At 40.2% G+C, this 23,501-nt stretch overlaps 1 protein-coding gene across 1 annotated transcript in view; it reads right to left on the bottom strand.

Moving 5' to 3' along the window:
• Positions 1-5,924: 5,924 nt before the first annotated feature.
• smad1 (SMAD family member 1) overlaps positions 5,925-23,501 on the bottom strand; it is a 72,225-nt gene continuing 54,648 nt past the window's right edge. The window contains exons 5-7 of the mRNA XM_055646319.1: positions 18,091-18,312; positions 13,375-13,631; positions 5,925-9,437 (exon numbers count right to left, since the gene is read on the bottom strand). Coding sequence (XP_055502294.1) covers positions 9,294-9,437; positions 13,375-13,631; positions 18,091-18,312 — 623 coding nt within the window. The 3' untranslated portion in view covers positions 5,925-9,293. The remainder of the gene's footprint in view (positions 9,438-13,374; positions 13,632-18,090; positions 18,313-23,501) is intronic.

A 23,501-nucleotide genomic window follows, 5' to 3' on the forward strand; every position in this document is an offset into this window, starting at 1 on the left:
ATGGTAAGTTTCTCCAGCTTTGTCTACCTTCTGTTATGGTGGGTTGACTTTCACTGCCAGGTCGGGCTGCCATGAAACCCCTGGTCCACACCGCCAGCCTGGCCTCTCCCAGGCCGTGCCTGCCACCAACCCTCAATCAGCCTGCAGGACACGGCCAATGACTCTGCCCAGTCTCATCTCTTCCCCACCCGCCAGCAAGCTGGAACCGTAGACTCACCTCGATTCCAGGCCGTTTCAGACAGAGAGAGCGAATGGTCCCGACCCAAAATGTCACCTGCCCATGTTCTCTATAGATGCTGCCTGACCTACTGAATGGCCAGGGTGGTGTGGATCTTTGTTATTTTTATTTTAAGCATAGATTCATTTGATGGTAGGGAGTTCATTACCTGTGATGGACTAACTGGGTAATGTCGACCACTCTTTGTACTCTCCTTGATCCCAAGTTGCCGAACCAGGCAGCACTGCATCCCGTCAATATGCTCTGTACACTACACCTGTAGAAGTCCAAAAGAATATTCGATATACTGCAAGGATGAGTATTTTAAGTTCAGCAATTTAAAGATGTATATAATACATACATAATATACAGCAATTGCTTTGAGCAATTCTCATGCAACCAGCATCAATATGCACCCTGCACCTCCTTTTCTACATGGATGCCACATGGCTAACTGTACAAATATTACAATTACATTTAAACATTATATAAATGAACAAACATGGACACATTTTATATTATACTGCACAATCAGTTTAATAATGTCTAGGAATTAGTATCTCACACAAGCCGTTTCAGGTTCCATAATATCAATAATCCCACACCCTTGCTCCACTCGACCAGGCCTACGTGATCTCCCGGTTGCTAAACACTTTCAACTCCCCCTCCCATTCTAATACTGACCGAACTATCCTGGGGCTCCTCCACTGTCAGTGAGGTCCATTGCAAATTGGAGGAACACCACCTTATATTTCGCTTGGGCAGCTTACAACCCAGCAGTATTTATTTAGATTTCTCCAACTTCAAGTAACCCTTGCTTTCCCCCTCTACCTTCCTAGTTTTCCGATTAGATTAACTGTCCTCCTGATTAAATATTATTGATTGCATGCCTCATTGTTATCTTCCCCTCAGCAAACAATGAAACATTCTACATTTCTTTAGCATCATCTGCTTTGATCTGCCTTTTTCACACCTTACCCTTCCATATCTCTAGACTACCTCTGCCTACTCAGTCTGAACGAGGGTCTTAACCTGAAGCATCATCCATTCCTTCTCTCCAGAGATGCTGCCTGTCCCGCTGAGTTTCGCCAGCATGTTGTGTCTACCTTCGGTGTAAACCAGCATCTGCAGTTCCTTCCTACAACATTCAATTGGATTCTAGTTCAATGTATAGGAGAAAGCAATATTAAGAGTTGTCGAGGAAACTATCCCCTGCTCCATGAAAAGGATATGATACCCTTCATTGGAAAGTCACAACACACTACGAGTAAAACGTCTGCGAGATTAGGGAACATTAAACAGTCACCTACGTGACTATTCCATCACTTGCTTCCCTTTCTAGTGTTTTAGTCTACATTATGCTTTAAAATGTCAAAAGTATCCAGTAGCTTGTGTTAAACCACAGTTCACCATACATATATTTCCACACAAAATTGCGTTGTTGGTAGTAGGGGAGGAAAAAATTGCCATTTTAGTTCGTAAGCAATAGATTCAAATTATTGAACATTGTAATCACAAAGTTTAGAAACCAATTTTTATTTCCCAGTTATTCACCATCCAGCTTTACTGGGGCCATTACTGTTTGTCATCTATATCAATGATTGGAATGAGAACATACATGGCAAGATTAGCAAGTTTGAAGATGATATTAAAGGTGGGTGGTTTTTCAAATAGTGAAGATGGTTGTGAATAATAGCAGCAGGATCTTGATCGATTGGCCAGGTGGGCTGAGGAATGGTTCATGAAATTTAAGAGAGGAATACGAGGCGTTGCATTTTGGGAAGTCTAACATGGGCAGGACCTACACACTGAATGATTGGGATCTGGGAAGTGTTGTAAAGCAGAGGGATCTATGAGTGCAGGTACATATTTCCTTGAAGGTGGATTCACAGGCTTTTGGCATATTGGCCCTCATCAGTCAGGGTACTTAGTATAGAAGTTGGAAGTTGTTGCAGTTGTATAAGATGTTGGTGAATCCGCATTTATGGTATTGTGTTCAGTTCTGGGCACCATGTTGTATTAAAGTTGTTGTCGAGTCGGAAAGGGTACAGAGACTTACGAGGATGTTGCCAGGACAGAGATGTTATCTGGGCTATAAAGATTGAGTAGGCTGGGACTTTATTTTTTGAAGAACAGGAGGATGAGGGGTGATCTTATAGAGGTGTATAAAATCATGAGGGGAATAGATCGGGTGGATGCATAGTCTCTTGCCCAGAGTAGGTGAATCGAGGACCAGAAGACATAGTTTAAGGTGAAGGGGAAAAGATTTAATCGGAATCTGAGGGGTAATTTTTTCACACAAAGGGCGGTGGATGTACGGAACAAGCTGCCAGAAGAGGTAGTGGAGGCAGAGACTATCCCAACACTAAGGAAACAGTTAGACAGGTACATGGATAAGACTGGTTCGGTGGGTTATGGACCAAACACAGGAAGGTGGGACTAGTGTAGCTGTGACATGTTGGCTGATGTGGGCAAATTGGGCCGTTTCCATATCGTATCCCTCTATGATTCTAATACTCAAGGGAATGTTTAAAAAAAAAAATACAGCACAATATTATCAGCCCACAAACCATACAGTCAGTGCCTCTTTCCTGGTTTGAAAGCCACTGGACTGACAGACTCACTTAGTAATCATCAAACTACCAATCTTACAACAGCATGCAAATCAGGTTCCTTGGTATGCTGCAGGAAACTTCAATGACCATGGGCTCCTTGCAGCAATCAGATTCCTTTAAGAATTTATCAATGAAACATTGAGATACCCCTGAACAAGGGGTTTATGTCAATCGCCGAGGAGGACCAAGCACCATGTTATCAGCACTTATGGCAGCTAGATCTACAAAGGAGTCAGCCACATTGTAACTACAGACTTTGATATAGTCCATTGACAATGAGTTCCAATGAACCCAGTTAAGTTTCAAGGGAATGTAGGACACCAGTGGGCTTACAGGTAAGACAAGAAATAGGACCCTGATACTGAAGTTGCATGTTGAAAAAAAGATTGTAGTTTGACTGTATTCTTAAGCTAAATGTTATCCTCTGAAGTCCAGGAGTATACACTGTAGGACACATTCAGGGTACAATAATTGTAAAGGATACCGAGGCAATACTAATACATAATGCTACTGACATCTAAGCTCCTTTACATACAATACATGGGGATATATCTAAAAATCAAAGAAACTACACATCCTCAAAATCCAAACACCTGAAGATACTGGAACCAAGTCTGGCCAAAACAGTGGACAGAGAAGTAAAAGAGTGAACATTACAACTAAGTTTTTGAGAATTGGCCAGTTCCAATACAAACCAGAAAGGCTGGTTGCCCATATTTGTTGAATTATATAGATCCCTGAGAATTATAACTGGCTCGGTCAGCAGACACGATGTTCTTCACTAACTTGCATTGGGCTTTGCTGGAAGCAGATGGGACAAAAGACAAAATTCAAAGTGTGGTGGAAAATTGAGAGATAGAAACACAACAGATAATTGGAAGCTTAGGGTCAACCTCCAGGTCTCAAGCAAAGTATCTGAGAAAGCTGCCAAATTGGGAAACCACATCATGAGTACCAAATGCCAATAATACAACTACTGACGATACCACGGTAGTAGGACTGATCAGCACCTGACAGCCTGGTGTGCCAACAATAACCTCGTCCTCAACCCCAAAAAGACGAAGGAGATTATTGTTGACTTCAGGCAGACCAGAGGAGGCAGTCATACCCCCATCCATATAAACGGGACTGAGGTGGAGCGCGTCTCCAGCTATAAATTCCTCGGAGTACATATCTCGGAGGATTTGTCCTGGTCCCTCAACACCTCCAAGCTGATCAAAAAGGCACAGCAGCGCCTCTACTTCCTGAGGAGGCTCAAGAAAGCCCACCTGTCCCCCCGGATCCTGACCAACTTTTACCGCTGTACCATAGAGTATCCTGACCACCTGCTTCACGGTATGGTACAGCAGCTGCACTGCTGCGGACAGGAAGGCACTACAACGGGTGGTGAAAACCGCGCAGCACATCATCGGTGCCCCGCTCCCTGCCATGGATGCCCTCCACCGAAAATGGTGTCTGAGACGGGCTGGGAAGATCATCAAAGACTCCTCACACCCCAACCATGGACTGTTTGCCCTCCTCCCATCAGAGAGGCGGTACAGGAGCCTCAGGTCACGTACTAGTAGGATGAGGAACAGCTTCTACAACAACACAATCACATTGCTGAACTCGGAGTCCCGACGATAGATTTCTCTGGTCCCTCCGTCCCCAATGTTTAATTATTCTGTATTTCTTGATTATTCTGTATCTTCCCTCTTTCTATTTTTTTTGTTTTCTTTATGTACAACTACTACGGACTGACGCAAAACTGCATTTCGTTGTACTGATACTTGTATTTGTGCGATGACATTAAAGTTGAATTGAATTGAATTTAATTGAATACTGCTGTTTGAAGCAGTGTGTGTATGCCTGATTAGTGGACAGAGGTACAAGGACAGGTGTTGCAGCTGCTGGGGAAGGTGCTGCAAGATGTTGAAGTTAGAAATATGAACCCAAAATCTGTAGTAGGAACAGTCCTTTAGAATGTTCAAAGAGTGAAAGGGAATGTAGTAGAAAGGGGGGGATAATTTGCTGAATGTGGAATTTAATGTGATGGAAGGCAGGGACCTGAAAACTCATTTTTGTTTCGGTTGGGAAGCAAGGGGATGAAAGTAATAACTAGCAAGATATTCCATACTTGGATGAAAGCTTTGTCAACTGTGATGGTGGGGAAGCCACAGCTAAAATAAAATAGAAAACATCAGCATTTTTCCTTTCTTCTCATTTCCATTCATCTTCTCACATTTTGTGTTTCTTCCATGTTGCCATTAAACAGAATTTCAGCATCAGATCTCACTCGCTGTCTCTGGTTGCCACCTCGTCTCATTAATTCATTTTTGTTCTTCCTGCTCCTCTCCACTTCGCCAACAGATTATTATTTTTTTTAATGTTTTGGTTTTGTTACAAGTTTACAACCCAAAATGCCAATTGACTCCCCCTCCTCCAACAGATGCTGTTTAACCTATCCAATTCTCATCGTTGAGCTATGATCTGTGATGTGCTTTACAAAAATGTCTAAGAATGTAGATTGTAAATATGCAATATACAATCTTGTGTTGAAAATCTTATGTACTTTTCCTATAATATTTAATCTTGTCAAGAAGGATGCCATTATAATATTTAAAGGACAATCGGACAAGTACATGCACAGGACAGATAGAAGGATATAGGCAAAACATTGGCAGGTGGGACTAGTATAAACAGGGCAAATTGGTCAGCATGGGTAAGTTTGGCCAAAGGGCCTATTTCTGTGCAGTATGTTTCTCTACAATTCTGTACAGGTTGTGGTGTGTAACATTGTCAGTTGCATTAAGTTCCTCACTTACCTATACTGGAAAATTTGGGCCCAGCACTTTCTATCTTTCGAATGTAAAAACAAACACATTTATTTCATGTCTTTGTATAAGTCAAAGACAAATATAAACACATGAATAGGAGCTTAAACATTCATTGTTGTCTGTTAAGCAGCACAAGATAAATGTATGTGACTATAAGATTAGTTATTTCTTGAAGCCCAATGTTACATTGTAGAAATGGTCGGGAAATTCATGGAATTTTATTGAAATATTTAATGCAATAATGCAAAGCACAACAGAACTCAAGAATATTCCAAGTTTTCTGTTGAGTGAAAAGTATGTTTATTTTGAACATGTTATCTCTGTAAAACACTTCTTTGCTGTCTTCCTCTCTTTAAAATTCTGGGGTCTTCAATTTACACACTGCTCCATTGTGGATGGAGATAACAGAAACAACAAGCAGAAAGGTAATCATACAACATGCTTACAAAAATGATGAACACGATCGAATCAGTTACCTTACATTATGATAGTAGGAAAAGTGTAATATTTTCATGGATGAGAGAACTTGTGTATCAAATCAGCTTAACTAGTTACCATTTATATATGAAACAGCTGACGTGAAGATAGAATACTACAAAATAATGCAAGACTTGCCCTTTTACCAATAGAACATTGAGTATCTTAACAGTCTATGGTGTAAAGTTCTCAATTAGTTTCCAACCCATTTTATGTTGTTTTCAATGGAAAGACTACATCACCTGAGCAAAATAATCAGAAAATTATATTTTGTCATTAGGATTCCTAATGATAAATTATACACAGATGACAGCATGAACATACTTTGGCCAACAGCTGAATAATTCAGCATTACGGCTCAGTCACTGAGCCTTGGCTTTCAGCTAGGTGAGACAGCATTGTAGAGCACACGACTTATTGTTAAGCACCATGGGCAGGTCATTAAACTATTTTATGTGGACGTTTGCTGGTGCCATTAGTTTATACACTGTCATTCATACTGACATTTATTAACCTTTCGCCAAAAGACACTGCATGTTTCCTTGTTGTAACACAAAGCCTTAGCAAAAGCCAGTATCCCACAAGTCCAAACAAACAGCCAATATGTGATGGTCACAAGGGTCTACATAGGTGATTTGAGTAACCATAAAGCAACCGCACCTGGTTCACACAGAGTACCCCCTATAAAAGTTAGGGAAAGAAAAGGCTCCCATCATAAACTCTACCTGGTTTCCCTTGAATGATTGAAAATCAAATATCCATTTTGACAAAAGAAAATCTGAGCTTGCAGAACAATCTCATTAATAGTGAGAGACACATGTATCAAATAGATATTCCCTGTTTAGACTATGTGAAAGCAGTTATTTTAGAGAAGAATACTCTTTTTACTGATCAAGTTGCAAGGAATCCCCCCAAAATATCTACACAGCATTAAGACTCAGAAACCCCATCACAAAATGCATAGCAACCTATCTGAATATCCAATAACCGAATAATGGAGACCACTGTGCTATGATAAGTTTCTGACATGCACAAGAGCCAATGCCTCAACACTAAACATCCCCAAAGAAATTAGGACAGTTATACAACCTGCCGAATAACATTCTATGAAATATACCCAAAAATGACTAGATCCTGCAGTTGACTGACTTCAGTGCACACAACAAAATGGGTAATATGAATCTGTAAATACAACCAGATAATTCCTCCTAACAATTGGACATTGTCCCAACTTTGTCCAAAATGCTGGAAGATAGTTCTGCTTGAACTGTCAAGGGTGGCGAATCCAATTCCACAGAAGCCAATTCCACTATTAGTCATACTGAATCACAAGTCGTAATTGCAAAGTTTATCAATCTTTCAAAATATTTTCATTCTTTTGCAACATGTTTGTGTTATCAGAAATAATTCACTCAATATTATGGCATAAACCAATTTCAACCATGACAACATTTGCAGTGCAAAGTTACATGGTTTATTGTAGATGTTTAGAGCATTGAAATTTCAACATATTCGAATGTTCCTATTTATGAACCACTTTTGCATACACCAATGAGGATTCAGTACAAAATAAGCTTTTGTTTAAAAATCACAAACTATGACCTCATTTCTCCTATGTTTAATTAGATTATTTTGCACAGGTCTGGGAACAGGGTGACAATCTATAACTTTGTCTCGGAAAACCACAACTTTCCCCTGCATGCCCCTCAGCCCACCTAGCACACACAAGTAAATATTAATCCAAAGATAGATAAAACATTTAAACAAATAAACAAAAAATTGCAAATCTGAGTTAGTTGGATAAAAGTGTCCTTAATGTCTTCAAAGATAGAATTTCAGAGTTATTTTACCATATATTTTGTTGCGGTGCAATTCTTTTAAACTTGTTACAAAATGTCAAAGGAAACATGTACTTTAAAAATAATGACAAAACAATTTACATGGTTTCTAATGAAGGACTTGCAATCCTCAAAATAAATGTTGCTTCCCAATTCCACAGCACAACAGCAAAGGTTTTGTGTAAAAGTGCATATAAGAACCGAAAATAATTGAGCATTATTTATAAAACAAGCTGACCTACTACTTGGAAAACTAACAATGTATTGCAAATATCCAGCCAACTTTAATCAATAAAACTGGAGAAAAATGTACAAGACTATTTTAATCATTGTATAAATATCTAACCTGTTGGTACCCACTAATCAGAGGATTTATAGAAATATCTCAATGCTGCTCTTTAAAGAGAAATTAGCACATAAAAGGTGACAAAGCCAGAATAATGCATACACAACAATTTTTGTTTACCGAAGTGATGTTTTTAAAAATGTTTAATTAACAACCTCTGAACTAATGCTTAGTTACTAGTAAATGAACTTACTAGTAAAGTTACGTACTAGTAAATTTAAAGTACACATTAAATGCAATGGTTAAAAATACTGAATTTACCCACAGCACAGATCACATGGCCCTTTTACCCACATCTTTCTATTGTCAAATTGAAAGTCCCAATTCAATTGAAGAGAGGACAAATGTAACTACTTTAAATCTTGCCATACCTGTACATCCATACACACTTTGTAAATGTACTGAGAATTAAGCTGTAACTTGACACTATCTGATTTAATTATTTTTAAAAATTGATGTCAGCACTTGTTAAGACAGAGTTGCACACAAGACTCATTTGGTCCACTTCCACATTGTACTTCAGATGTAAAGTGACCTAATGTATCGAGGTTTTGCAAGTCATCCATACAATATACCTTCAACTTCAGCATACCATGCAGAAATTGTGCTACAATGGAAAAAGACTGCATTTACTTTTTACCACAAACTAGCATCTAAAACAGTTAACATTCAAGTGAATCATCTATGCTTGGTCACCTTTCATCATTTTAGCATTCTAAAATCATCTCCTATATAAATTCATCAGATTAGGCAGAAGTGGAATACTACAGTGTAAACTGAACACTTTCACGAGAACAGCAGTAAACTAAAAAAAACTGATCATCTTTGTCCAACAATTGGTCACAAAAGGTCAAGTAACTTCCAGATTCCCATTTAGTACAGTCCAGAATGTACCCATTTTAAAAGTCCTTCAAGTGATTGCAAACTCCAGAAAATCAACACTCAAGAATTGATGAGCACTATGAAGCAGCACAGCAAGCACCGTTACGACACTGAGGAGATAGGATTATGTGGGGAACCCATCTGGGTGAGAACTTTATCGAGCCATTGCAGAGGGCCATGCAAATGAATCTCTATCCAGCAAGGGGTGCTTGTTACATCCTGTCGATGATATTCAGCTCCCCAACCCTAAAAATGAAACAATAAAAATTATTATATTAAAAATATTAAAATACACAGAAAATACATTTTCTCCGAGAGCAACACTACAGTAAACTTAATTATCAATTTGCACTAATACAACACAATATATCACAGGAAGAGGCCAATGCAACAAAAATGACTATCAAGCACACATCAACACTAAGCCTCCAAGAAACTATCTTGCTTCCCCATCAACTCCCTTCTCTCCCAATTCTCCTGCCACCAACCAACACTAGGAACAATTTCAAGTTGGCAATTAACCTACTAACCTGCATGTCTTGTCATACATGAGGAAACCAGAGAACCCAATGACATACGATGACATGGAGAATGTGCAAACTCCACATAGCTCCCAAAGTCAGCTTTGAAGTCAGCCTGGGAGTTTCAATGGTTTCAAAGGTTTAAAATGATGAGGCAGTAGCCCTTATTGCTGCAGCACCCAATTTCAGAAGTGTCTTTGTGCGTGATTACTACAAATCCTGCATGTCTCTTGGCCTGACACAACCATTTAGAACTTAGAGTCCATTAGAGGTTCTCTTCTTACAAGAGTCATTTTTGCAAGCCAAATTCATTTTGCACAGCACTTAGTACATTCCCACAAATCTGTTCTTATTCATATCAAAATGATGATTCACAGGGCATGCGGGATGCTTTCCTTTAATAACCAAGGGAAAGATTATAAAACAATTGAAGTTTATACTCAAAATATGTACAAGTGACAAATGTCAGAGGGCAAACTTTTGGGACCAACAACCACTGTTCTCTTAACTTTAAAATAGCCATGGATAAAGATAGGGCAGGCCCACAAGTTAAAATTCTGAATTTGAGCGAGGCCAACTTTGATGGTGTTAAGGCAGGAATTGTCAGTCATTTGGAGTAAGTTTTTGCAGGGAAAGGATTGACTGGAAAATGGCATCTGTTTAAAAGTGTGATGCCAGAGTTCAGGGTATGTATGTTCCGAGGAGCACACTGAGGGAAATAAGGGCAAAAAAGGGGCAGAAGACATGTCTGGCAGATAATATTAATTAAAAAATCCCAAGAGATTTTATACAAATATTAAGGCAGACTGAATAGGGAACAGCTCAGAAACCCAAGCTGTCATCTATGCATGGAGTTATAGGAGATGGGCAAAGTCCTTAATGAGTATTTCTCTTCTATTTTTACGCTGGAGAAAGACAAAGACTGGGGAACTTAGGGCAGTTAATGGAGAAGTATTGTGGACAGTACGTATTACGGTCGAGGAGGTATTGGACGTCTTAAGGCGTATGAAGGTAGATACATTTATTGGGCCTGATCAGATATATTGGAGGACATTGTGGGAAGCTAGAGAAGAAATTCTGACCTTACTGCCACATGAATCATCGTAAGACAGAGAGACCATAGACAACAGGTGCAGGAGTAGGTCATTCAGCCCTTTGAGCCAGCATCGTCATTCAATGTGATCATCCACAATCAGAGGAGTTGCCAGAAGACTGGAGGGTTGCTGTGCTCTATTTAAGAAGGCTGCAAGGAAAAGCCTGGGAACTCTAGCAGTAGTCAAGTTACTATCGAAGATTCTGAAGGATAAGATGTATATGCATTTGGATTGACAATAAGATTGTGTCTAATGAATCACATAAGGTTTTAAGAAATAACCAAAAAGGTTGATACAGACAAAATTGTAGGTGTTGACTATATGAACTTCAGTAAGGCATTTGATAAGGTTCTGCATGATAGGCTGTGTGGAAGACAAGACCGCATGGGAAAGCTAGCTAGTCTTTTAACCAGGCTAGAGAAATCAAGAGCCAGAGGACATAGGTTTAAGGTGAAAAAGTAAAGATTTAACAGAAACCCGAGGGGCTCTTTCACATAAGGTGGTGGGTATGTGGACCGAGCTGCCAGATGAGGTGGTTAAGGCAGTTAATATAACAACATAAAAAAACATATGGACAGGTAGATGGATACAAAAGGTTTAAAGGGATATGGACCAAACACGGGAAGTTGGGACCAGTGTAAATAGGGCATTTTGGGCAGATGGGAAAGTTTCCACATGGGTAGGGCCTGTTTCCATGCGGTATGATTCTATTACTCCGAGTGGGAAAGGAGGAGAGGACTTGTTTAATTACAGACCCATTGGTTTATCAATTGCTGTGAATTTCAGATTCTTTCACTGAGGATAGAAAAACCAAAGGTTAAGAAACCAGTCTGATTGGAGCATCAAAAGAAATGCGTAAGTAGCAACATATATCTAATAAATGTTCTGATTTGGCTGCGGAAGATGGCCGGAGGATAATATAGTCTTCCAGAAGATATTCAATAAGAACAAAGGTAGACACAAAATGCTGGAGTAACTCAGCGGGACAGGCAGCATCTCTGGAGAGAAGGAATGGGTGGCCTTTTGGGTCGAGACCCTTCTTTAGACTGAATTCAATAAGATCAAATTGAATTACATTGAGTGTGCATTGTTAAACGGCAGAAACAAAGAATACACTAAGTTAATATTTGCTGGAGGCAGAAGGACTAGTGGTCTCCCACAAGGATATCTAAGATCATCATTATTAATTTTTATTAATACACTAGCACAATAAAGTCCATTGTCCAGGTTTGCTTAATAACAGAAGAGTATAGATAAGGGTCTCACTAAGAGATATTGAATGATAGATAGGCGAGTAGGAAAAATATGAAAGATGCCTATTAATAAGTTTGAAGATATCCAATTTGGACCGAAAACATGCATGTTATTTTAAGTAGTGAAGAGATAGAAAGAGTACAAATCCAGAGATTTAGGGATCCTTATAGAATAATCTCTAAAATGGGACAATTTAAAAAAAAATGAATAAACTGCTAGCTTTAACAAGTTGAATATTACACAAAGGAAGATTTGCTAAAAGAATACAAAGCTTTGAAATAATTTGAAATAGTATGTCCTTGGAAGTGGTGAAGTGACCATTAATTAGAAGGTTACAATAGATACATACACAGCATATTAATTTGGTTACAACAGTATTCAATTTGCTAAAATATGGAAATGCAAGTATTTTATATGGTAATTAGACCGAAGCTGTTGATAGAATATATAAATAATTTTCTCCCATTGGTAAGTGCTAAGGGATCCAAACTTAAAACCAGAGGCATGCTATTAAAGTGAGAAGAGAGGAAACAATCTTATGATCAGAAGTGGATAGAAATGTGGGATACTGCCACAAAAAGCATTGAACAGTAATGATTTTAAATTATGAACCATTATTTTAGTAGGTGAGAACAGGAGCCAAAGCAGATGGATAAAATTTAATAATTTGCAGTCCAATGAATCGACGATGCTGAACACCTTACAAAAACTGGAATAGCCGAAGAATAGCTTCATTTGTATCAACATCATAAAATAGTATACCCAACTATAGCATTTTTGAGTATAAACAGCTGATTTGGCCTAGAGTATATTTAATTAAATATGCCAGGAAGCTTCACTTCAGGAAGCTAACTTTGAGGGATGCACAGTGCAACTGGTAGTGCTCCTGCCTCACAGCGCCAGAGACCCAGGTTCAGTCCTGACCTCTGATGCCATCTGCATGGAGTTTCCATGCGCTCCCTATGACCACGCAGGCTTCCCCCCTCATCCCAAAAAGATTTTGTAACCAAAAGGGGTTGTAGGTTAATTGGTCTCTAAATTGTGCGCACTGTGTCTAGACGATGCAAAATTGGGATAACTTAACTATGAATAGATAATTGATGATCAGCTTGGATTTGGTGGGCTGAAGGGCCTGATTCCATGCTGTACCTCTAAACTAAACTCTGGCCCCACAATCTAATCGCCACATACCAAATATGCCTGTGTGAACACAAGTCTCCTCTCATTCTACTTATTTCATCTTTGTTTGTTGTACACTTGATTAGCTTCCTTTACCAATAAATATCAACTAGAGTAACTAGACATTTTTATTACCTTTACAAAACTCATTCGTATGGTGCACATTTTAGTTAGTTCATAAACCGCTTCAAAGCCATGGTTTACTGACTGTGCCAAAAGCTGAGCAAACTCCTGATTGTTGAAGATTTTCAAACTACATCCACTGGGGATCTTGCAGACAGTTGTTGGATGGAAGCCATGATGGTAATTGCAGTTTCGACTCTGAACAAAAATACTACTGTCGCTTAAGCATTCAGCATAGACTTCTCCGCCGACATAATAGAGATGAACACCTGTGTGCCAACAGAGACAAGTTTGTTTTCCATAATATACTGTCAATTACAATAAGAACAGTATTTCACTGATTTGTGAACTGTTTTGATACATCTTCAATAAAATGTACTGCACATTCAAACTCCTCTAAATTGTGGCAATCTGCAAGTAATATATTTTTTAAAATATTCTACGGACACACAAGTGCAGTAATAATAATAATAAAAACAATCAAATTCAATACCTGAAAACATGTGCACACCATTATCAGAAGCCATGAGTTCCAAATGAGATTATATTATTCTTCCCATTTCAGATGTATTTTAGCCCTGCTGCTTTCATATTGATAGCTTTAACCTCTTGGACAAAGTGATCAATCTGGCCATGGCAGTGTTTAGGACTGGGCTAAGAAAGTACAATGGCACAGCTGGAGCAGCTTGGACTCACAGCCGAGAGGAATGCTGCCTCATCGCCCCAGAGACACAGGTTCAATTCTGCCCTCAGGTGCTGTGTATGTGGTATCTGCCCTGTGACTGCGTGGGTCTCTTCCGAGTGCTCCTCTTTCCTCCCAAAGACTCATGAGAAAGTAGCTGCAATTTTCCCCCGGTGAACGGTAGAATCTGGGGGAAATTGATGAATATGGGATACGGAGTTGGATGATCAGCCATGATCATATTGAATGGTGGTGCAGGCTCGAAGGGCCGAATGGCCTACTCCTGCACCTATTTTCTATGTTTCTATAAACAAATCAAACCAAAACGTACCTTTAAGTTCTGTGCTTTGTGCAAATTTCTTAATGCCAATTACTTATCCTGATTCACTCTAAGCATTTATAGGAGGCCAAATTAAAAGGCACTATGATCATTTATGAAAGAATATTATTCTCCCCATCCCTGCCAGAAAATGGCAGAGGAGCCAAATTAATTAATATTCTCTTAAGAGACAGCAGATGCTGCTGCAAAAAAACAAAGTACTGAAAACAAAGTACTGCAGGAACTCAGTTGGTCAGGCATTATATGTGGAGTGAAATGGGTAGACCAGGTTTTGGTTTGAGACCCTTCACAGGCTTAGTTTGCTTATTGGAACATAGAAACATAGAAAATTGGTGCAGGAGGCCATTCGGCCCTTCGAGCCAGCACCACCATTCATTGTGATCATGGCTGATCGTCTCCTATCAATAACCCGTGCCTGCCTTCTCCCCATATCCCTCGATTCCACTAGCCCCTAGAGCTCTATCTAACTCTATTGGTCTTCCAGTCATTCAATACAATTTCCATAATCAACAGCCCCTGAAAGATTAGTTAGAGCTTCTATTTTTGCATCTCAATTTCAACATGCCAGAATGCATATCTCTATTTTGTTTTACTCTCAAGTTGCTTATCTCTATATTTACAAATTTGACATTTCTTAAATCGTACTGTATCGTGAAATGAAACTACTTTAATAATGTAGTCAGCAGGAAATTGCAGGAGTTCTATCCAGTAAAGAATGATGGCATCGTGACATCCAACTTTAGATGCTGTATGGCATCAAGATTCTGCTGGGAGAGATCACAGCTTCTAGAGTCTATTGAAGATGAACTGGCAACAGGTGGTAGCACATCCTATAGGACAGGGGTTCCCAACCTTTTTCATCCCGTTTACCCCATGAAACTTTAATAGCACATAACAATGTTATTTCACTTATTTATGAACAAATGATGAACTGATACCAAACACAGTCGGTCAATAAGAAAAAATATGTACAAATCCAGAATCAACAAATTTACCCCCTGGGGTTGGGAACCCTTGCTATAGGATATGTAACAGCCAATGTACACTGTAGAGGGAGATTATATTTAAGCTCTCAGACCGACTGACCAACAAATTTTGTCCTGAACAATGTCAAGCTCTGACTGTGACAAGTTACCTTTAATGCATTCCACTTCAGACCTTATTGATGTACAGTGGATAGCTTTTTGGAAATTGATGGCAAAGTATTCCCCAAAGTACCTATGTTTCTGACTTGTTCTACAACTACAAATACAGCATTTGTGCAATGACACCGTTGAATTTGTCTGAACAATCACAATCTCTGAAAAGATTATGAACATTTAAAATATGCAAATATCACTGGATTTTCAGACAATTATTACTGTTTATTTGCAAGAGCAAATAGTCTCAGATTTTGTTCAGCTTTCACTGCTGCACATTCCCTCACACAAATATCTTCCTTCTGATATAATGGAGTAAAGATTAAAGACAAAGTTGTAGAAAGATAACTGGCCTGGTTTCCTGCCTCACTAAGAACACCTCAAAGCAGCTTCTGGAACAGCAACTTCTGGCTTCCGACAATCACCACCACGTTTATTTGCATCAAATACATTTCCAGGCACTGGAATCATTGCCCGAAACCTGGCTTCTTAATGCTACACTCATATGAATACTGTTTTAATGTCAACAGTAGTCAAGTGTATGGTAGCAATTCAGCTCTTGGTCACCTTGAATCACCATTCTAATGACCAGAGGTGACCCTTATGAAACCAGAACAGAACAAGAGAGAACTATTATCAAGTGATTACACATCTCAACACTTAGCTCAGGAATGAAAGTTGCAATTGGTCAGGCTAGATTTGTTTTGCTTGTAATGCCAAGTCCTTGAGGCCAGCATTACCAATGTAAGGCACTAATACAATGATTAGTCCACATCAAAAATGCATTATGCCTTCACTGTTTTCAATGCCTAATCATAGTTTTAATAAAACCACGATTCATTAGGTAAGCAGTCATAAGCAGATGGTTTATTTTATGGTAGGTTGATCCTGAAAATTAAGATGTACGGAAGTCAGTGATTTTCTCATTTGAATTCAGAACTGTTCAAGCCACAGAAGTCGGAAACTAGTGGTAGAAGGATGTTGTTCTGGCTGGTGGTATTCCATAGGAATCTTTGCTGTGACCTCTGGTGTTTGTGATATGTATAAATGACTTGGATATTAAAAATAGATGGGTTGGCTAGTACGCTTGCAGACAGCAGCTAAATTGGTGGAGTTGCGGACAGTGAGAATGCTTTAGTAGGTGTTGCACTTTGGGATAGTGAATATATGGGGTATGTATACAGTTAATGGCAACACCCTTGATAACGTTGATGTACAGATGGATCTTGGAGTCCATGTCCATAGCATCCTTGGAGTGGTAACACAAGTAGATAGATAGAGTGATAAAGGCAGCATATGGCATGCTTGTATTCATTAGTCGCGGCAGTGAGTATAGGACTTTGATCAGACCACATTTGGAATATTGTGCGCGGTTTTGGTCACCCATTAGACGGAGGGTGTCGAGGCTTAAGAGGGTGCAGAATAGGCTTTCCAGAATACTGCCAGAATTATTACCGAAAAGGAATAGTTGTACAAATTAGGATTGTTTTCTCTTTTAGAGGTTGAGGAGAGGCCCGATACAAGTCTATGAAATTATGAGAGGCATTGATGGGATAGATAGTCAGAACATTTTCACTCGGGGTGAAAATGTCAAGGACTGGAGAGCATAGCTTAAAGGTTAGGTGGACAAAGTTCAAAGGAGATGTGATAGGCAAGCTTTTATTAAATACACAGAAGACGGTGGGTGCCTGAAACACACTGCTATGTATGATGGTGGAGGCAGATACAATAGTGGCATTTAAGAGGTATTACAACAGGCACATGGAAATCCGAGGAATGGAGGGATTTGTACCGCATGCAGGCACTGGAGATTAGTTTAACTTGAAATTTTCCATATGGATATTGTGTGACAAAAGGTTTGTTCTTGTGCTGAACTGTTCTACGATCGACGAAGGCTGTCAAAGGATACAGCGGGATTAAGATCAGTTACAGATAAGGGCGGAGAAACAGAGAAATGCAGTTTAATCCAAGCAAGTGTGAAGAGTCGCATGAAGGTCGAAAATAAGGGGAAAGTGTACAGATAATGGCAAGACCCATAACAACATTGATGCTAAAGGGATCTTCTGTTCCAAGTTTGCTGAAAGTGGCAACACGAGTAGAGAGAGTGAGAGTGGTAAAGTAGGCACAGGGTACGCTTGCCTTCATTTGTTGGGGCATTGAGAATAAGAGTTAGGAAGTCACTTTGCAGCTTTATAAGGCCACATTTGAAGTATTGCAAATTGCAAACTTAAATGGGTTCAAAAATTAAGATTATTGGGTGCATACAAGAACAGGGTATGAGGTCACTTAAAAGGGAAGTAATCTCACAAAAGGATCTCTCTGCATTTGAAATCAGAATACACCAAAATATTTTGAACACTAACATGCTCTTGAGTTTTTACTTAGAATAATTGACAGGTTGGCAATAATCATTACCTGTAGAATGACCTTAGAACACTATCTGTTTTTCAAAGACATGAAGCATCTTCAACAATATCAATGATATTTACAATGTAGCATTTAGTCCCAAGAAGGACTGCAAAACTGATCTGATAAGTCAAATTATAACTCCATAAAATGGAGATTACCTTTGCCAATGTGTCTCCTGGTGTTCTCAATAGTTGAATTACGATTCACATTGGAAAGAAGACCGAGGCAAAATCTATTCTTGTTATTTGAGGGATCAGTAAAACCATCAACGAGGACGCTGGTAGAGGAGGCTTGGAAAGCTTCTCCCACACGATTATTTAGCTCATAATAGACAATGGAGCACCAGTGCTTTGGTTCTTCATAAGCAACTGGTTGAACATCTGCAAGAAGGAAAGTCAGCATTATTCTTTTGGTTAAAAGCTGTACCAGCACTAACAAATGAGCTACAAAGAAATGTGCCTTGAGAGTTGTAAAATTACATTGAATAGATTAGATGATTCAAGCAACATAAACCAGCCAATGATTCACTATGTTATTTACTCCCTCAAGTAATTAATTAATCTGAAATATTTAGTGTTCCAGTTCTTCCGCTGAAGGAATAAATACAGTTTAGGTGTAGTTTTACACATCTCAGATATTCAGAGACCTCAAATATATAGCTACTCTAACAGACATTTCATAAGCGTAAGCCATGGGATCAAAGGATATATGACAATTAACACAGATGGTCGTTTCCTCTGAAGCTGGTACACTAGTTTAAAAAGTCAGAAGTACTCTTTAATCCAGTTCAGTTAAAAGACATGTGCAAAACAACCTTAGTCAAATTAAAAAGGGCCATCCAATTTTAGCCAAGACTTTTGGTCCCGTGTTTTCAAAGAAAAATTATCCAACAGTGGACAAGCTGCCATAGAACTACGAGAAGCTGCGTGGTCACACGAGATTGTAGACTATTGTCAAACTGGAGACCAGTTCCCCTTAAAAAGATACTTTTCCATTTCCCAACACTTCTTCCAACAGGGTAACAATCAGAAATTTACCGCACTAGTGAATACGTGCCACTTTGTAATCTTCTCAATCCAATGGCGAATGCAAGACTAATAAGGTTGTCAGAGTAGGGGATTTCAACTTTCCCAATATAGACTGGGACCATCATAGTGCAAAAGGCTTAGACAGGGTGGAATGTGTTTAGCAAAATTTCATTAGGCAATATGTAGAGGGCTCTACAAGGTTGATCTACTCACATCGAGGGACGAGGGAATTGAATGCAACATCTCCAAGTTTGCGGATGACACAAAGCTGGGGGGCAGCGTTAGCTGCGAGGAGGATGCTAGGAGGCTGCAAGGTGACTTGGATAGGCTGGGTGAGTGGGCAAATGCATGGCAGATGCAGTATAATGTGGATAAATGTGAGGTTATCCAGTTTGGTGGCAAAACCAGGAAAGTAGACTATTTTCTGAATGGTGGCCGATTTGGAAAAGGGGAGATGCAACGAGACCTGGGTGTCATGGTACACCAGTCATTGAAAGTAGGCATGCAGGTGCAGCAGGCAGTGAAGAAAGCAAATGGTATGTTAGCATTCATAGCAAAAGGATTTGAGTATAGGAGCAGGGAGGTTCTACTGCAGTTGTACAGGGTCTTGGTGAGACCACACCTGGAGTATTGTGTACAGTTTTGGTCTCCTAATTGAGGAAAGACATTCTTGCCATAGAGGGAGTACAGAGAAGGTTCACCAGATTGATTCCTGGGATGTCAGGACTGTCTTATGAAGAAAGACTGGATAGACTTGGCTTGTACTCGCTAGAATTTAGAAGATTGAGGGGGGATCTTATAGAAACTTACAAAATTCTTAAGGGATTGGACAGGCTAGATGCAGGAAGATTGTTCCCGATGTTAGGGAAGTCCAGAACAAGGGGTCACGGTTTAAGGATAAGGGGGAAATCTTTTAGGACCGAGGAGAAAAACATTTTTCACAGATAGTCGTGAATCTCTGGAATTCTCTGCCACAGAAGGTAGCTGAGGCCAGTTTATTGGCTATATTTAAGAGGGAGTTAGATGTGGCCCTTGTGGCTAAAGGTGTCAGGGGATATGGAGAGAAGGCAGGTACAGGATACTGAGTTAGATGATCAGCCATGATCATATTGAATGGCGGTGCAGGCTCGAAGGGCCAAATGGCCTACTCCTGCACCTATTTTCTATGAATTGGGAAGAGCAAGTGACTCGTGTTTGTGGGTGAGCCTTTTGCAAACTGCAACCACTGTTCTATTATCTTTCAGATAGTTATGAATACAGTCAGGGCAGGACCACAAGTCAAAATTCTGAACTGGGGCAAGACCAATTTTGCTGGTGTTAGACTGGAACTTGGTCAAGTTGTTTGTGGAATAGATTGTTGCAGGAAAAAAAAATCCAGATCTCAAATTGTGGAGTACAGAGACAAATAAATAAATGACAGGTCTTTGTCCCAAACATTATGGCGGGCACTGTATATGCATTTGGACAGTCGGAGTCTCACAAATCTTGAAGGTTTTTTTTTTAAGAGGGCATTGCCATAGACATTGTCCATATGGATTTCAACAAGGCATTTGATAAGGCCTTGCATTGTTGGCTGCTCTGGAAGGTTAGATCACATGAGATCCAGGGAGAGCTAGCCAACTGAATAGAAAATTTACTTTATGGAAGGAACCAGAGTGATCGCTGGAAGGTTGTTTTTTTTCCCCCAGACTGGAGGCCTGTGACTAGTGGTGTGCCTCGGGGATTGGTGTTGGGCCCTTTGCAATTAATATCAACGATTTGGATGAGAACATACAAGGCATGATTAGTAAGTTTGCAGATAACGCTAAATTAGGTGGTATTGTCGACAGCGAAGATGGTTGTCAAAAATGACAGGAGGATCTTGATCAGTTGGGCAAGTGTGCTGAGGAATGGTTATTGAAGTTTAATGCAGATTATAAGTGTGAGGTGTTACAGTGAATGGCAGAGATCCGGGGAGAGTTGCAGAGTAGAAGGATATTGGAATGCAGATACATAGTTCCTTGAAAGTGGCAGCACAGTGCCTTGACCACCCTATCTAGTGGATGGTCAAGGTGGCTTTCAGCACATTGGCCTTAATCAGGGCATTGAGTATAGAAATTGGGATGTTTTACGGTTACAATCGTACAAGACTTTGGTGAGGCCAGATTTGGAGTATAGTGTTCAGTTTTGGTCACCCTGTATACAGAAAGTTAAGCTGGAAAGAGTGCAGAGAAGATCTGCAAGGGTGTTGCCAGGACTTGAGGTCCTGATCTATGGGGAAAGATTGGGCAGGTTAAGATTTTATTCATTGGAGTGCAGGAGGATCATCTCTTAGGGGAATATATAGGTTAGATGCACAGAGTCTTTAACCCAGAGTAGGGGAATCAAGAACCAGGAGACAGTTTAAGGTGAGTGGGGAAAGGGGAAGAGGAACTTGAGGGGCAACTTTTTCCATACAGAGAGTGGCGGATATACAAGCTGCCAGATGATTTAGTTGTGGAAGCTACTATCACATCATTTAAAAGACATTTGGACAGGTACATCGATAGGAAAAATTTAGAGGGGTATGGGCCAAACACGGGCAAGTGGGACTAGTGTAGATGGGGCATCTTGGTCAGCAAGGGCAAGTTGGGCCGAAGCGGCCGTTTCATGCGGTATGACTCTATGGTGTGACAGATGTGGCACTGGTTGTGGCAAAGTGATGGCAGAACATCGTCTGACACACGAGCGAACAAACTATGGTTACAAAAATAACTGTATACACATGGTGGCAAATCACAGCATTTGGTCATTTTCAAAGAAAGCACAGAGTACTTCAAACTAAGATGGAAGTCAATCATATACAATCCTATATTATGGATAAAACTCATTTTTTAAAGCAAGAAATGTAAAACTTGAAAATTGTTGTTGCATAAAAATCTGTGATTTGAAATCAAGGGTAATAAGAGATGGCAACAAAAAAATCTGATAATTTATAGCAATGGACTAAATTTTCCTGTAAATGTGATTATTAGCATTTCACCCCCAATTAAAGCTACAAATGGTCAAGACTTTACCTGGGAAATGAACCACATCACAACAAATTATTTCAGAACTGCTAATATGAATTGCACTACCATTCCAAATTCATCTGTTAGTTCCACAACGTGGAAAACAATCCAAATTCAGATTTTTATTTTTAATGTAGTCATTGTGGAGATGCTGCCATCTTAAGCAAGGCAAGTATTTATTATCAACACCCAATTGCCACTGAGATAGTGAGTCACCTTCCTGAACCACTGCAGTCCTTCAGGTGATGTTCCCATTATACTTGGATAAAGATTTGATGAAGGAATAGTATACTAAACCCTCATTATAACGGACCATGGTGGGGGGGGGAGATGGTGTCTAATATTGCCAATTGTCTGCTCTAACCGAGTGGGGGATTACTGAGTAATAGAATGTGTAGGAAGGAACTGCAGATCCTGGTCCAAATCAGATAAGACAAACAGCTGGAGTAACTCGGCAGGTCAGACAGCATCTCTGTAGAAGAGGAATAGGCAACATTTCGGGTTGAGACCCTTCTTCAGAATGAGTCATGGAAAGGGAAATAAGATATCGAAAGATGTAGAACAAATGAATGAAAGATATGCAAAAAAATAATTACATAGTAAACTGGCCATTATTAGCTAGGGACTAGATGAAAACGAGTTCGAAAATGAGACTCAGCAAGATAATTTGAAGTTAGTATAACTTGAGTGGGGGAGGGATGGTGAGAGGGGGGAGATGCAAGGGTTACTTGAAGTTGGAGAAATCAATATTCATACCGCTAGGTTATAAGCTGCCCAAGCAAATTATTTGGTGATATTCCTTTCCATTTGGCCTCACTCTGACAATGGAGGAGACCCAGGGCAGTAATGCTAGTGTGGGATGGGGAATTAGTGTGTTTGGCAAGAAGGGTAGTTAGAGTGTTTTGGCAAGATTCAACAAGCGGTTTAGCAAAACTGAAGAATGCATCTGTAATGGGTCTCCACTAGGGGCGCTGCACTGGCAGCAGCCTCTACCTAAAGCCTGTCTGTTATTTCTATCTTTTTTATTATTTTTAGTTAGTCTAAAGTTTTGTGTTGGGGGAAACTTGAACTTTTCTATGTGGGGGAGGGGGGCAGGGTAAGGGGGAAACCTTTTCCCAGTCTCTTCCTGGCGGGGATGCGACTATTTCTCCGAGTCGCGTCCTCGCCCCCCACCTCGCGGCCTACCAGCTGGATCGGAGCGGCCTTTCCTGCCAGGGACCGGGAACCGGACCAGGACTGCTACAGCAGCAGCGCAGCGCTGGAGTCACCGTGGAGCGGGCGATGCCTACCCGGGTCGCCGTTTGGAGCTCCGGAGCGTTGGGCCGCTGCTCCAACATCGTGGAGTTCTGGTGCAGAGAGCTTCCAATGCGGGCGGCGCTGAACAACATCGTGGAGTCCTGGGGCGCCTTGCAGACGGTCTACAGCAGCAGTCTCCACCCGACGCGGCCTGCGGACTTTGGGAGCCGCAGACTCCGGTAGGAGGGGGCCGACTCTGTGTCCACGCCGCTGAGG

This window comes from Leucoraja erinacea, chromosome 1 (genome assembly GCF_028641065.1).
Source record: "Leucoraja erinacea ecotype New England chromosome 1, Leri_hhj_1, whole genome shotgun sequence".
Taxonomy (NCBI): domain Eukaryota; kingdom Metazoa; phylum Chordata; class Chondrichthyes; order Rajiformes; family Rajidae; genus Leucoraja; species Leucoraja erinaceus.